Raw genomic sequence first — 16,743 nt, 5'->3', positions numbered from 1 at the left:
GGCATTTTTCCTATTTCCTCTTCATTTATTTGTTTTTTTTCCTGATTCTTTGCCTGCATAATGTTTCTTTGTTTTCTCATTTTGTCTAATTATAGGATTTGCTGTCTCCTTTCCCTATGCTGCCTAGTAGTAATTCCTCTAGTTTCTGCCCTCTGCCCCCTGTGGTGGGGTTGGTCCAGTGTCTTGAGTAGGCTTTCTGGTGGGGGTGTCTGGTGTCTGCTTTCCAGTGCGTGGCTCTGTGTCTTTTCTCTCTGATGAGCAGGGCCACATCAGGTCATGAGTTTTAGGGTTTCTATGAGGTTAACATGGCTTTAGGTAGACTGTGTGCTGATGGATGGGTTTGTGTTCCTGTCTTGTTGGTAGTTTGGTGTGAGGTGTCCAGCACTGGCAATTGCAGACAGTCAGATGAAGCCGAGTAAGACACTGATACAGGGCTCTGTGAGAGTTCTCTGCAGTTAATCTTCCCTGTGTCTGAGGACTCCCTAGTAGTCTAGCATCCTGGATTCAGGGCTCCCTCCCCAGAGCTTCCTACTTGACTTCTGATGGAGCAGTCCAGACTTCAGAGGTTGCTTGTCCCAGTTATGTCAGGATCTTTCCAGTCCTTTCTGGTGTCCGAGGTCATTTGCTGGTGTTCATCTGGTTCTCTGTGGGAATTCTTGCATCTTTTGGTGTATTCCTAATGCATCTGTGGAGAGGCATGCATTCCACGTCCTTCTACTTCGCCACCATCTTTCTTCTCTCTCTCCTGTTTTTTCCATGAGTTCCAGCAGCAGCCCAAGGTGTGGAAGGGAGGCTGCAAAGGGTGGACAGACCTGGAGGAAGGGCTGTCATCAGAGGGAGGTATCCTGGGGCTTGCTGAGCTGCTGTGCCAGAGTGGAGCAGAGGGACATATGGGGCACAGGAGGAAGGTTGCTGGTGGCTCTGACCCCGCCTGCAGTGGCTGTGGGCCCGCTGTCCTTCATTCTCTGCCTCGAGCCTGGTTGCCTCTGCAACCGCCACCACCACCGCGGCAGAGCCACCTGCCTATTTATTTATTTATTGGCTGTGTTGGGTCTTCATTGCTGTGCAAGGGCTTTCTCTAGTTGCAGTGAGCAGGGGCTACTCATTGTGGTGCACAGGCTTCTCATTGTGGTGTCTTCTCTTGTTGCGGAGCACAGGCTCTGTGCATGCAGGCTTCAGTAGTTGTGGCATGCCGGCTCAGTAGCTGTGGCTCGTGGGGTCAGCAGTTGTGGCTTGCAGGCTCTAGAGTGCAAGCTCAGTAGTTGTGGTGCTCAGGGCTTAGTTGCTCTGCAGCCTGTGGGATCTTCCCAGACCAGGGATCAAACCCATGTCCCCTGCATTGGCAGGTGGTTTCTTAACCACTGCGCCACCAGGGAAGTCCTTTCTTTCTTTCTTTCTTTTGCATGGGCATTTCCAGTACCATTTGTTGAAAAAACTATTCTTTCTCCATTGGATTGCCTTTGCTCCTTTGTCAAAAATCAATTGACTTTTTTTGGGTCTATTTCTGGCCTCCCTATTCTGGTCCATTAATCTGTATGTCTATTATTCCACCATACCATACTGTCTTGGTTACCATAGCTTTATGCTAAATTTTGAATCAGGTAGTTTTGGCCCTAAACTTTGTTCTTATTTTTCAATATTGTGTTGAATATTGTGAGTCTTTTTCCTTTCCATATAAAATATATAATCAGAGTTTTTTATGTCTACAAAATAGCTTGCTGGGATTTTGACTTGGGGTTGCATTGAGTCTAGATCAATTTGAAAAGAAATGACATCTTAACAATATTGATGACATCTTAACAATCTTCCTATCCATGAACATGGAATATCCTTCTGTTTATTTGGGCTTTTATTTCCTTCATCAGAGTTTTATAGTTTTCCTCATATAGATCTTGTACATATTCTGTTTGATTTATGCATAAATATTTCTCCTTCTTTTGGTGCTAATGTAAAGTGTTTTTCTTTTTAATTTCAAATTCCAATTGTTCATTGTTAGTATAGGAAATCAATTGTATTTTGTATATTGGGCTTTTATCTCACAGCCTTATTATATTTGCTTATTAGTTCCAGGAGCTTTTTGGTCAATGCTCTGGAATTTTTTACATAGAAAATCATGTCATCTGCAAATAAAGACAGTTTTATTTCTCTCTTCCCAATCTGTATGCCTTTTCTTTTCTTGTCTTACTTTATTGCATTAGCTTGGGGCTCAGTGTGATGTTGAGTAGGAGTGGTGAGAGAGGACATCCTTGCCTTGTTCTCAGTCTTAGGGCGATATCATCTAGTTTGTTAGCATAAGTATATTAGCTATAGATTTTTTTGTAGACTTTTTTATTGAATTGATGAAGTTTCCCTCTATTCCTAATTTGATGAGAGCTCTTATCATGAATGGACCTTGGATTTTGTCAAATGATTTCTTTGCACCTATTAATTCAATCATATGATTTTTCTTCTTAAGCCTGTTGCTGTATGATGGATTAATTTATTTTTGAATATTGAATCAGCCTTGTGCACCAGGAATAAATTCCACTTGGTTGTGGTGTATAATTCTTTTAACATTGTTGAATTTGACTTGCTAATATTTTGTTGAGGATTTTTGCAACTATTTTCAATGAGATGTTGGTCTGTAGTTTTCCTTTTTTATAATGTCTTTGGCTTTGGTATTAGGGTAATGCTAGCTTCATGGGATGCGTTAGGAAGTGTTCCTTCTGCTTCTATTTTCTGCAAGAGTTTGTAGGGAATTGGTATAATTTCTTCCCTAAATGTCTGGTAAAATTCACCAGTGAAAGCATCTGGGCCTGGTACTTTCTGTTTTAGAAGGTTATTAAATGTTGATTCAATTTCTTTAATATCTATAGGCCTATTCAGATTATATAGTCTAATTCTTTAATATATAGACAAATTATCATTTATATATTATATATACAGATTATATACTTCTCCTTATAAGTTTTGATAGATTGTGTCTTTCAAATAATTAGCCAATTTCATCTTAGTTATCAAATTTGTAAGCAGATTTTTTCATAGTATTATTTTATTATCCTTTTAATGTACATGAGATGAGTAGTAATAGCCCTTCTTTCATTTCTGATATTAGTAATTTGTGTCTTCTCTCTCCCTTTCTTGGTTAGCATGGGTAAAGGTTTATCCATTTTATTCATCTTTTCAAAGAACCTGCTTTTGGTTTCATTGGTTTTTTTCTATTGCTTTCCTGTTTTCAATTTCATTTATTCTTATTCTGATTTTTATTGTTTCTTCTTTTGGGCTTACTCTGAATTCAATCTGCTCTTCATTTTCTAGTTTTTTAAAATGGAAGCTTATATTAAATATTTTCCAAAATTGTTTAGCTCTTTTTCCTGTTGTGATATATTTGATTTTCCAGCTACTTTGTTATTGATTTCTAGTTTTTCCATTGTAATGTGAGAGTATAGTTTGTATGATATCTATGCTTTTAAATTTGCTAAGGTATATTTTATGACACATAATGTTTATCTTAGTGAATGTTCCATGTGAACTTGAGAAGACTGTATATCCTGCTATTGTTGGATGAAGTATTTTATAAATGTCAATTAGATCTGGTTGATTGATGGTGTTATTCAGCTCAATATATCCTTACTGATTTTATGCCTGCTAGATGTTTCAATTACTGATCAAGGGATGTTGAAGTCTCTAACTATTCAATATAATAGTAGATTCATCACATTTTGCCTCAAGTTTGTGACACTCTGTTGTTAGGCACATACACATTAAAGGATCTTATGTCTTAGAGAGTTGACCCCTCCTCTATCACTATGCAATGCCTCTCTTCATTCCTGATCATTATCCTTCCTCTGAAGTCAGCTTTGTCTGAAATTAGGTTGCTTTTGATTAGTGTTAGCATGGTATATCTCTCACCATCCCTTTACTTTTAATCTACCTTTGTCTTTATATTTAAAGTGTGTTTCTTACAGACAACACATAGTTGGTTATTGTTTTTTTTATCTGCTATGACAGGTTCTGTCTTTTAACTGGTGTATTTATATTATTCACATTTAAAGTGATTATTGATATACTTGCATTAATATCTACTATATTTGTAACTGTTTTCTATTCATTGTCCATTTCTTTGTTTTTTTTTTTTCTGTCTTCTACTCTTTTTCTGCCTTCTCTGGTTTTAATCGAGCATTTTATTTGATTCCACTTTCTTTCCTCTTATATCAATTATACTTTTAAAAAAAATTTGGTGGTTGCCCTAGAGTTTGAATTATACATTTATGACTTATCCAAGTTTGCTTTCAAGTAACATTGTACCACTTCACAGATAGTGCAAGTACCTTATTGCAAAGTATTCCCAATTCCTGCCCGCATCCCTTATAGCATTTCTGTCATTTGTTTTACTTATCCATAAGCTATAATCACTGAATACATCTTTGCTATTATTATTTTGAGTAAACTATTATCTATTAAATCAATTAAGAATAAGTCAAATAAAAGATTTGATTTTACTTTTATGAATTCTTTCTCTAATGCTCTTCCTTTCTTTATGTAGATCCAAGTTTCTGACCTATATCATTTTCCTTTTCTGAAGAACTTCTTTTAGCATTTCTTATAAGGCAGGTCTCTTGGTAACAAATTCAATCAATTTTTGTTTGTCTGAGAGAGTTTTTGTCTCAACTTCATTTTTTAAATATATATTTTTTATTTTCTTTATTTGTTTATTTTTATTTTTTGCTATGTTGGGTCTTCAATACAGCATGCGCGTTCTTCGCTGCAGCACATGGGCTTCTCTCTAGTTGTGGAATGCGAGCTTCTCTCTAGTTGTGGCACATGAGCTTCTCTCTAATCGTGGCATGAAGGTTTTCTTTTCTGTACTTGTGGCATGTGGGCTCCAGGGTGTGTGGGCTCTGTAGTTGTGGCACACAGGCTCCAGGGTGTGTTGGCTGTGTAGTTTGCGGCACACGGGCTTCCTAGTTGAGGCCTGCAGGCTCTGTAGTTGTGGCACATGGATTCAGTAGGTGTGGTGCACAGGCTTAGTTGCCCTGAAGCATGTGGGGTCCTAATTCCCCGACCAGGGATTGAACCTGTCTCCCCTGCATTGCAGGACAGATTCTTTACCACTGGACCACAAAGGGAAGTCCCCTCAACTTCATTTTTGAGGAATAATTTTGCTGGACACAGAATTCTAGCTTGGTGTTTTTTTCTTTTAAGACTTTAAATATTTCACTGCCCTCTCTTCTTGCTTGAATGTTTTCTGAAGAGAAGCCAATGTAATTTTTATCCTTTTACCCCTCTATGGCTTCTTTAAAGATTGTCTCTTTGTGTTTGATTTTTTTTATTTTTTAGCTCTTTATTGGAGTAAATTGCTTTACACTGTTGTGCCAGTTTCTGCTGTACAACAAAGTGAATCAGCTATAGTTATACATATATCCCCATATCCCCTCCCTCCCGTGACTCCTTCCCACCCTCCCTGTCCTGCCCCTCTAAGTCATCACCCATCATTGAGTTGATCTCCCTGTGTTATGCCGCAGCTTCCCACTAGCTGTCTATTTTACATTTGGTAGTGTATATATGTCAGTGCTACTCTCTCACTTCATCCCAGCTTCCCCTTTATGTCCTCAAGTCCATTCTCTACATCTGCATCTTTATTCTTTGATTTTCTGCTGTTTGAATATGATATGCCTAGGGGTCAACTTTTTGGTATTTGTCCTACATGATATTCTCTGAGCTTCCTGGATCTGAGGTTTGATGTCTATCATTACTTTTAGAAAACTCTTATTTGATGATATTACTTTAAATATTTCCTTTGTTCCTTCCTCCCTTTCTTCTCCTGGCATTCTCATTATGTGTATTTAACCCCATTTGTAATTGTACCACAATCTTTGGATATTCTGTTGCATTTTTTCATTTTTTGATCTTGCATTTCATGTATAAAGTTTCTATTGACATCTTCAAGCTCACTAATTTTTTACCATCAAAAGCATTCTTTTACAGTGGGTTGTTTTCTGTTTTAGGTGTTTTTTTTATAACCAAATTTATTTTTTATTTATTTTAACTTTATTTATTTATTTATTTATTTTATATATTTATTGGCTGCATTGGGTCTTCGTTGCTGCACACGGGCTTTCTCTAGTTGCTGAGAGTGGGGGCTACTCTTCATTGTGGCGTGGAGGCTCCTCACTGTAGTGGCCTCTCTTGTTGCGGAGCATGGGCCCTAGGCATGTAGGCTTCAGTAGTTGTGGCACATGGGCTCAACAGCCGTGGCTCAGTGGCTCCAGAGCATAGGCCCAACAGCTGTGTCGCACGGGCCTAGTTGCTCCGCTGCATGTGGGATCCTCCCAGAGCAGGGCTGGAACCCATGTCCCCTGCATTGGCAGGCGGACTCTTAACCACTGCACCACCTAGGAAGTCCCCAACTTTTATTTATTTTTAATTCAATTTATTTAAACTTAAAAAAAAGTTCACCCATTTCTCCTAACCCCCCCACCCACCACCACCAATCTGTTCTCTGTATCTATGAGCTTGGTTTGTTTATTTATCTATTTTTAAAAATTCTGCATGTAAGAGAGATCATATGATATTTGACTTTCTCTGTCTGACACTTCACTTAGAATAATGCCCTCAAGGTCCATCCATGTTGTTGCAAATGACAAGAATCCATTCTTTTTTATGGCTGAGTAATATTCCATTGTGTATGTTATACCACATCATCTTTATCCATTCATCTATTGATGGACACTTAGGTTGTTTCCACATCTTGTCTATTGTCAATAATGCTCCAATGAACATGGGGGTGTGTATATATGTATGTGTATATATGTGTGTTTGTGTGTATGTGTGTGTGTTTTCTTTTTCTTCTGATAAATACCCAAGAGTGGAATTGCTGGGTTAATGGGTAGTTCTATTTTTAATCTCTCGAGAGACCTCCATACTTTTTTTTATAGTGGCTGCACCAATTTACACTCCCATCAACAGTGCACAAAGTTTCCCTTTTCTCCACATCCTTGCCAACACCTGTTATTTCTTGTCTTTTTGATAACAGCTATTCTAACAAGTGTGAGGTGGAATCTTGTTGTGGTTTTGATTTGCATTTCTCTGATAATTAATGATGTAGAGCATATTTTCATGTACTGGTTGGCCATCTGGATATCTTCTTTGGGGAAAAAAATGTCTAAGATCTCCTGCCCATTTTTAAATTGGGTTGTTTGTGTATTTTGCAATTGAGTTGGATGAGTTCTTCATATATTTGGGGTGTTAGCCCCTTATCAGATATATGATTTCAAAATATTATCTCCCATTCAATATGTTACCTTTTCATTTTATTGATGGTTTCCTTTATTGTGTAGAAGCCTTTTAGCTTTATGTAGTCCCACTTGTTTATTTTTGCTTTTGTTTCTTTTGCTTTTGGTGTCAGATTCAAGAAATTATCACCAAGACTTATGTCAAGTAGCTTACTACCTATGTTTTCTTCTAGAAGTTTTCTGGTTTCAGGCTTTCAAGTCTTTAATCCATTTTGAGTTGATTTTTGGGTATGGGATAAGATAGTGCTCTGGTTTCATTCTTTTGAATGTGATTGTTCAGTTATACCAACACCATTTATTGAAGAGGTATCCTTTTCCCATTGTATTTTCTTGGCTCCATTGTCATAAATTAACTGACCATATATATGTGGGTTTCTTTCTAGGCTCTCTATTCTGTTCCATTGATCTATGTGTCTATTGTTATGCAATACCCTACTGTTTTGATTACTATAATTTTGCAATACAGTTTGAAATCAGGGAGTATGATGCCTCTAGCTTTTTTCTTTTTTCTCAAGATGGCTTTTGCTTTTTGGAGTTTTCTATGGTTCCATACAAATTTTGAGATTGCTTGTTCTTTTTCTGTGAAAAAAAAGTGCCATTGAAATTTTGATAGAGATTGCATTGAATCTTATATTGCTCTGGGCAGTATGGACATTTTAACAATATTAATTCTTCCAATCCATCAGCATGGAATATCTTTCTATTTATTTGTTTCTTCATTTTCTTTCATTAATGTCTTATAGTTTTCACTATACAGGTCTTTCACCTCCTTGGGGTTTTTTAAGTTAAAAAATACTTTATTGCTAAAAAATGCTAACCATCATCTGAGCCTTCTGAGTGAGTCACCACCTCCTTGGTTTAACTTATTTTTAGATATTTTATTCTTTTTAGTGCAATTGTAAATGGAACTTTCTTAATTTCTCTTTCTAATAATTCATTATTAATGTATAGAAACAGAAGTGATTTTTGTGTGTTGATTTTTGTATCCCACATCTTTATTAGTTCTAACAGTTTTTTAATGGAGTCTTTAGACTTTTCTATATATCATATCATATCATCTATAAATAGTGATAGTTTTGCTTCCTCCTTTCCAATTTGGATGCCTTTTTTCTGCCTAATTACTGTGGCTAAGACTTCCAATACTGTGTTGAATAAAAGTAGCAAGAGTGGCCATCCTTGTCTTGTTCCTGATCTTAGAGGAAAACTTCCAGCTTTTTGCCATTGAGTATGAAGTTAGCTGTCAGCTTGTCAAATATGCTTTATTAAGTTGAGGTAGCACACTTTTTGAGAGTTTTTATCGTAAAGGGAGGTTGAATTTTGTCAAATGCTTTTTCTTCATCTATTGAGATGATCACATGATTTTTATACCTCATTTTGGTAAGGTGGTGTATCACATTGACTAATTTGCAAATGTTGAATCATCCTTGTATTCCTGGAATAATTCTCACTTGATCATGGTGTATATGATCTTTTTAATGTGTTGTTGATTGGTTTCCTAATATTTTGTTGAGGATTTTTGCATCTATGTTTGTAAGGAATATTGGCTTGTATTTTTTTTTCTTATGGCATCCTCATGTGACTTGGGTATCAGGGTAATGCTGGCCTCATAAAATGAGTTTGGAAGAGTTCCTTCTTCTTCAATTGTTTAGAAGAGTTTGAGAAGGATAGCTATTCATCTTTGAATGTTTGGTAGAATTCACCAGTGAAGCCTTCTGTTCCTGGACTTTTGTATGTTGGTAGGTTTTTGACGAGTGATTTAATTTCCTTCTAGTAATCAGTCTGTTCAGATTTTGTATGTTATCATTATTCAGTCTTAGTAGGTTGCATATTTCTAGGAATTCATCCATTTCTTCTAGGTTGTCCAAATTGTTGGCACATAAGTGTAGTCTCTTATGATCATTTGTATTTCTGTGGTATCAGTTGTAATATCTCCTCTTTCATTTCTGAGTCTGGTTCTGATGCTTGGTTTGTCTCTCCAGACTGTATTTTTAGCCTTTTAATATGCCTTGTAATTTTTGGCTGAAGGCCAGACATAATGTACTGGGTAAACGTAACTGAGGTAGGTAGGCCAGTAGTGTAAGGTTTTGTGTTCATCTGACTAGGAGTTATACTGTGTTTACTGTTTGCTGTAACTGTGGTGTCAGAGGCTAAAATTGTCTCCATTGTTATTGTTTTAGTCTCTTCATGTGGTCTTTGGGTGTCTCTGGAAACTTCTTAAGTAGGGTCTGAGACTTGTAATGTTTTTAGTTGTAATCCCCTGTTATTATATAGGAGTGCTGTTAATGTGGTGATAAAGTATGAGTAGAGCGGAAGCATTCATTAGTCTTATGATTAGGTCTCAATCTTTCAGTGTGCCTGAGTTGGGTATTTCCTGTCCCCCCAGGTCACTTCAGCTCTGGTAAAACACCAGTTAGGCTCTGATAAAAGTATTTCTTCAGGGCAGGCTTCGTTAAAGAGAATAGAGAGGTCTGGATATATTTCAAAACAGCTATTTTTCCTCTCCCCTTGCTAGAAAGACAAGTGACTTTTTCTCCAGTCTTCACTGTGAGAACCTGGTAGTGCTCTTGAGGGTAAAATGCATCAAAGTGTGGAGAACACCCTAAACTAGGCCTACTGGGGATTTTTAGCCCTTGAGCTAGTCCACACTGAGCATCTAGCAATCTGACAAGTACAATTTTAAAGTGTTCTTACTGATACTGGCTTCAGCTACAGGCTTCTACTTCTAGTCAGCTGTGAGTCTCTGTATTCACCGGTCTATCTCTCCATCTTACAGAACAGCAGTTTCCCAGCAGCCTTGTGACCTCAGTTCTCTGATGGATCTAAGAAGTGATTTTAAGTTTGTTCAGCTTTTTTCTTATTGTGAGTATGGGAGTGATGGCTTCCAAGCACTTGACACGTGAAACCAGAAATTGGAAGTATATACATTTAGTTTTTAATTTTCAAAACACATCTAGAAAAACACGAATCTTTCTGAAGTTTCAGCTTATCTCAAAATATGTACAGGCTGTATGACTTTGTACAATTTATTTAATCCATCTCTTCATCTATAAAATAAGCATAATAATACCTACTTTGCTGGATTGTTATAAGACCTAAATGAGATATGTAAAGCATCTAGCACAGTGCATGGCTCATATATATTCAATACACGTTAGCTTTAGTTATGATGTCATTTATCTTCATCAGAACCCTAGGCTTGAATAGACACAAAGTGTACAAAGTATTCCTTAATTTAGAAGATGACGAATCGGAAGAATATGGTCCACTTGCCTTATGGTCAGTTTGTGATTGAGTCAGGACCAGACTCTGGCTAGGACTGACTTCCATGGCCCTGATGCTGTTACAAGACCTCCTTTTCTTAATATCAGATAGCAAATAGCCTGCCCACATTGATCAAAGCCTGTCAGATCTCAAATTTACTCCTATAAAAGCAGTCCCAGGGACTGCACAGCTGTCTATCATACTCTGATGTATTTGTGGGCTTTGCCTGCAGAAAGCATGATGGTTACAAATAGAGGATATTAGAATGATAGAGAAATGTAGCCTGTTACCACAGAAAGAGGCATGTGAAAGTGGTAGTGCTGTGCGTAGGTATGAAAAAGGTTCTGGAGCATATACAGAAAATAAGTCAATATATCTAAAAAGGTATAGAACTCAGCAGAGTTTATTGCTTTTGCTCTAGGTCAAGGTGCTCATATCTAATATGGGATAGTTGTAGCTCCGCAGTATTTTCTCTCTAGAAGATGGAAAACCAGAATGGCCTCAAGCAAAAGAAATGAGAATGGTGGATATAGAACCAGGGCTTAGATGACCATATCAGAACTTATAAGAATTATTTACTGGCCATGGTGAGCTATATTAGAACAAGAAGGAACTCCTATACTGCTGAGATAATGTACTCACTAGCACCTGTGGGAAGTGTGATACAATCTAAGGATAATCTTGTCTATACTTTTCATCCTCATTTTTTTCTGAGGGATATGCCAAATATCCACTGAGTAGATAGAAGGTTTCTGGGAGCCCTTCTGTGACACAAGAAGAAGTGGAAGATAGGGCTTTGAGCCGCTGTTACTCTCAGCAGTTTCCATGCCATGGCCATTTTGGAAAATAAAGTAAAAATTTTAGTTAGCGCCTTACCTCACACTGTATATCAGATTAATTAAAGATTTAAATTATAAAAAATGAAATCATGAAAGAACGAGCAAAAAAATATAAAGAGTTACCTATATAATGCTGGTGTATCCAAATTTAAAATGATAATGTAGAAATGCAGTTATTGACATAGAAGAAAGTTATCAAACAACATTTTTATTTGATCCCATTTGTAAAAATACATATTTATATGCATAGGACATTTCTAGATACGCATAAAATGTTAATAGTAGTTATTGGTGAGTAGCTTTTTTAAGCTTTTTTTTTCCTTTCTGCTCCCCTTTTCTATGTACGTATGCATGCATGCATTTAAGTATGTATAATGAGTAAGTATTTCTGGTATAAAAATAATGAAAGTTAACAAAAAAATTCTTAACTTCCCTTTCCCTCTTTCCCCTTGTAGATATAGGTCAAACTTCCTCTAGGAATTTTTTTTCCTTAACTAGCCAATTTAATTCCTTAAGTCTCCCCACTTTAGTACTTTCCTATTCAACTGTAAGTTCTGTGAGGATAGAGTTATGTTTCATTATTTACTGTGCTTCCTTTCATAGGCATGCTCAATAAGGAATGGTTGCATGGTGATCGTCTGTCTGATTTCCTCAAAACCTGCTTTGAAGTCTGATGTAATAATTGTACTAACCCTTTAACCAGCTGAAACAGTCAGAAACTTGGCCAGGGCTAACATAATCTGTCTATGAGGTCAGTGGCTGCAATGGATGTCATCTCATTGCTCTCCCAGGCTGAGGTGGCCAACTGGTTGGCTGGTAGCTGATTGATGGGGTTAAGCCTTTCTGTGTAAATCCTTCCCCAAATAGCTTTCTTGTTCAAGGAGGTGGCCCTTCTCGGGCTGCCTCTTAGTCAGTCGTATCTGTGTAGCTGTGCTTCCTTGTCAGAACCTCTGTGTACATTCTCAGAACTCTCAATGCTGTTAAAAACATAAAAGATAGGCAGTAAAGAAAGACGACCAAGAACTGGGAGGAGAGAAAGAGAAAAAATGAGGATAAAAGAATGGAAGATCATGACCTTAAGTGCAGCAGGTTGCTAAACCCAACCATAAACATCCCCTGTGCATAATAATACCTACTGTTGCACGTGAAATTAGTTTGTCAGGGGGCTCTACACAGACATTGGATTTCAAGGGACCTGTGCAAGCTCTGATGGCCACAAGGGCAACCCTCCAAGTTAGAGACTTTACTGACTTTCGATTGAGTCTGCTCAAACAGAATCTTTGATAAAGCCTGCTCTTATAGGTAAAGATCATTCCAGGCTTGTTGCCAGAATAAAATGAGATGATAGATGATGGAAATAGATTTTATAGTCTATAAAACAATATGCAAATACTTGGTGTTCTTTTTGTGAGCTCCTGAGGGCACTGAGAGGGGTTTAATGTTGTCCAGTAGGGTCTTCATGGGACTTTGAAACAGATTTTAAATACCTGCATCTAAAGAAAATCAAATCCACCTACAGAATGAAGTGAATTGAGTCGCCAGTAGGGAAAAACATGCCTGCATGCCTGGGAGACACCTGAACTGTGTGTTCTGAGGAGTGGTTGTTACCTAACTACATGAGAAAAGCCTTGGGTTTTCTGAGTGCCCTCAATTGATTAAAAGTGTTTTCTTTAGAAGTAATTCCCCAGAAAATGCTTGTGGTTTCATTGTCAATGAAACTGTTGACACTTCTTTTAAAGTGTCTGTTAACTCATGGTAAATTACAGTGGGGGGGGTGCATGTGGCCCTCACATGAATGTATTATGGTTGCACTGTTTTAATAACTAACAATTTAAATAATGATAAGGAAATAACTAAGAAGTAAACTGCCGCTCCTCTGCTCCTTCCATGAAAATGACCCTTTTTTCCTTCCAGCTTCAACACATGACACTTCACATCAGTTCCTGACCTGAATGCGTGACTCTTCAATCTCAGGACTTGCATAATTCATGGAATGCCGTCCTAAGGTTGTTGAGTTCTGCGTTTGCGGGCATTTCATCTTTATGGAGAAGTACCCATTCCCTCACTCCAAAGACTAAGCCTGAAAGATTTCTCTTCCTAGGGAAGAATCTTCCTTGTAACTTTATTGTTACATTAGTCAGAGACAGATTGGGGAGGTTTGATAGTTGGGAGATACCTTGCCAATTACCTGACCCTTGGCTTGGGGATCCTGCAAATTTGCAGTGTCTTGGGGGGTCCTCCTGTGACTGTCTTGAAGAACAGACACTTTCTGTTAATTTCCAGTGACTTAATTTTCCATTTTCTCTTTTTAATAGGTCCAGTTAAAAACAAGAAAAAGGGTAAGTCAAGTTCCTGATTTTACAAAATTGCTGTCATGTGTTTTCTAAAATTAGAAGAAAAAAATCAATGGAGAAGGATGTTTATATTATATTCTTTCACCGCTGGCTGTCCATTATTTTACTCAATTGCGTGTGATCTTCTTGAGTATTGTAGCTTCCAAGGAATAAGAAATATATATCATTTTTCAGTGATGATCCATGAAAGATAGAATTGCTTCCTAGCAACACGTGAAAATTGTTTTTGCTTTTCTTTCTTGCTCCCTCTTCCGTACAGTTCATTTACATCCCTTTCCTTCATTCTTCCTTACTCTTTCCCCTGCCCTTCTCCTTTCTCCTTTCCCCCTGCCACCTTTATCAAATCAATGACCAGGTATGAATGAAGTCCTGAGACCGCTTCTAGAGACTAGGTATACTACTTCCTGAGAGATGTCAGTACCCTCTTTTTTGGCCTAAAAGCTATCCCTCTCATTTTTCAGATAGAGAAGGTATTTCCTGCTCTGGGGTTTCAATATCATTTTCCCTGTGATGGAAAAACTCGGCTGTAGTAGTATCCTAATCTTTTGGTCTTTTGCAAGAAACTTCTAGTTGAGTGGATCCACTGTGCCATTGTTGGGTCTATAAGCCTCCAGTGTACTTGCAATGGGAATAGCCCACGAGTTTGTACGAGTGCTTGCCTGCTTGAAGAGGAGAACCCAAAGACAGAACAGGTTCCAAAAGACAGGCCCAGGCAATATGACCCACTCCTTAGGATTAAAAGAACCAACCACGAAACCAGTTTTAAGTCCCTATTTGTTTCCGTATTCTGACCTGGGAGGAAAATAGAGTGAAATTCATGATTTTTCATTAAATTGTTCCAAGTGAAATGATTCTGTCTGTTAACATTTGTGGAGCGTTACAGAGTAGATATCAACCCCAGACTCAGCCCAAAAGACTGGCTTCAGCTGCCTCCTGCCACTTATATGAGTACTAGGGTACTCTGATAGCTTGAAGTGCCATGGCCCACATGGGAAACCTGTGTCCCTGTTGGAAAGAAGCTGAGAAATGGCCTGGCCCCTGAGGACCTGAGCTGAGCAAAATTGGGAAACAGCCAGAGAACTGGAGTCAGTGAGGAAACCTTTCTCTGTGGGGTCTGGGCACCCACCAAGCTATTCTGTCTTTTAAGAAAGTAAATTTGACTTTCAAGCATGTAGTTTTCCATTCTTGTCACATCCCTTTAAGACAGAAATGTTAACAAACCTAGAAAGCTCCCCTGGCCTGGACAAGGACACCCTCTGCTCCTAACACAAGCCCAGGGATGACTTCCTTTCTTTCTTAGTAGGTAGACTTGAGAGCACTTTCTAATGACAGCTACTAGGGTTTTTTTTTCCACTCGCTCATTCACTGGACAGTGAATAAGCATCTTGTATTTTGTCAAGAATAGAGATACAGAAATAAAGAAAAATGGTTCCTGCCCTCCAAAATCTTCCAGTGTAGTTGGAATCATGGAAACACACACAAATAATTGCAGTACAGTATTTTAAAAAATGCTGTCATAGAAGCATGAGCAGGGTGCTGGGGGAGCACAGAGAAAGAGCAAGTAGTTCTCCACATCTCAGAGAAAACATTATCTCAACTGAACTTTGAAGGATAAGGAAAAAAGAAGGGGAAGAACATTCCAGCAAAGGGAACTACATACTGAAATCTCTCAGAGGCACGGAAGAACATGTCTAGGGGAACAGCAAGTAGGCTAGTGATTTACCCAAATGTAGGGCATGTGTGTGGTTGGGAACAGTACACAGTTGCGGTGTCACCCAAAGGGTGAGCACCGAGAGAACACACTTGCTGGTGGTAATAGAAGGCAGTTGTCTGGGTAAGAAGCTTTGGAATTACAGACTCAAGACATCCCAATGCCTCTGGCAGTGACTCAGATGGCTGCCAGGCACTGCTACCGTACATGTGAGCCAGTATTGGGAGGAGAATGCACATAGGCCTTAAACATTTGCCTTGGCTGAAAGCGATTAGAAGCCATTTAATACAGATTTCCTTGGACACAGTGAATAGGCACATGCCTGAAGAGGTAAAATGAGTTGTTTTTAATTTCCATCCTTTAATGGAATTTTCCCCCTCCCATAACTCTGTCTCTCTGTCTCTGTCTCTGTCCCTGTCTCTCTCGCTCACATGCTCTCACCCTCTCGCTTTTATAAAAGTTCATTCTTTCAGCAACTTGACCTTAACTAAAAGAACGTATGTATTCTTTCATCTAAGACTACACAGGGTAACTTCATAAGTACAAAAGTCTCTGGGCTTTTGTATCGTGAGGTGCCCCGTTAGAGTAAGGGAATCCAGAGAAGGAATGCAATACTCTAAAGTCATCCTCTTGGTCCAGGAGTCATTTTGTACATGCTCCTCTCTGGGCCAAGTTTCTGTAAGGATGCAAGGATGAGAAGCACACTTGCCCAAACCTAGCTGCAGAGGGGCAAAGAGGACCTGCTGCAGAACTAAATCCCAGCAGGAGCTTTTTTGCAGATACCTTCTAGCATTATTCATAAGTGAACATTCTCTGTTTACACTGCCACCATTATTCTCTTTCACTGGAGGAGTTTCTGGCTCTAATGCTTCCAAAATTACATTAACAATCCCAGGAGACTCACAGGCTTGACACTAAAATTCATACTACCCACAGAACCTCCTCTAGCTCAAAAATCACTGTTAGACTCGGACATTCTGGGACAGGGGACAGCCTATTATGCACCATCCCCTGTGTCTGTGCGACCCAGAGAAGAATGAGAGAGAAGCAGACTTTATAACCAGGCTAGGGAAGTTTCCTGACTGCCAGGGGTAAGTCAATCCTCCTTATGGATCCTCAGTCTTGGGAGGAAACTTAGAGAAATCATCGAGGCCAAGCTCCTCGCTTCACTGATGGAGAAACTAAGGCTCAGGGAGAGGAAGGGATTTGCCCAAAGTATACATCCGTGGCAGAGCTGAGGCTTACAGCCTTATCTCCTGACTACAGATTCCCTGTTTTTTCCACTACACTAGCTGGAATTGAAA

General features: G+C 38.6%; 1 protein-coding gene across 7 annotated transcripts in view; it reads left to right on the top strand.

The window, feature by feature from the left end:
- Positions 1 to 16,743, top strand: part of EDA (ectodysplasin A) — a 370,278-nt gene that overhangs the window by 340,697 nt on the left and 12,838 nt on the right. For all 7 annotated transcript variants that reach the window (XR_009050280.1, XM_057718349.1, XM_057718348.1 and 4 more), the window contains exon 3: positions 13,690 to 13,713. Coding sequence is in view for 6 of the 7 variants with exons in the window: in XM_057718349.1 (XP_057574332.1) it covers positions 13,690 to 13,713 (24 nt within the window). In the remaining variant the exon portion in view is untranslated. The remainder of the gene's footprint in view (positions 1 to 13,689; positions 13,714 to 16,743) is intronic.

Source organism: Hippopotamus amphibius, chromosome X (assembly GCF_030028045.1).
Source record: "Hippopotamus amphibius kiboko isolate mHipAmp2 chromosome X, mHipAmp2.hap2, whole genome shotgun sequence".
NCBI lineage: Eukaryota > Metazoa > Chordata > Mammalia > Artiodactyla > Hippopotamidae > Hippopotamus > Hippopotamus amphibius.
Note: the sequence above shows the minus strand (reverse complement) of the source record. Positions and strands in the feature narration are given on the sequence as shown.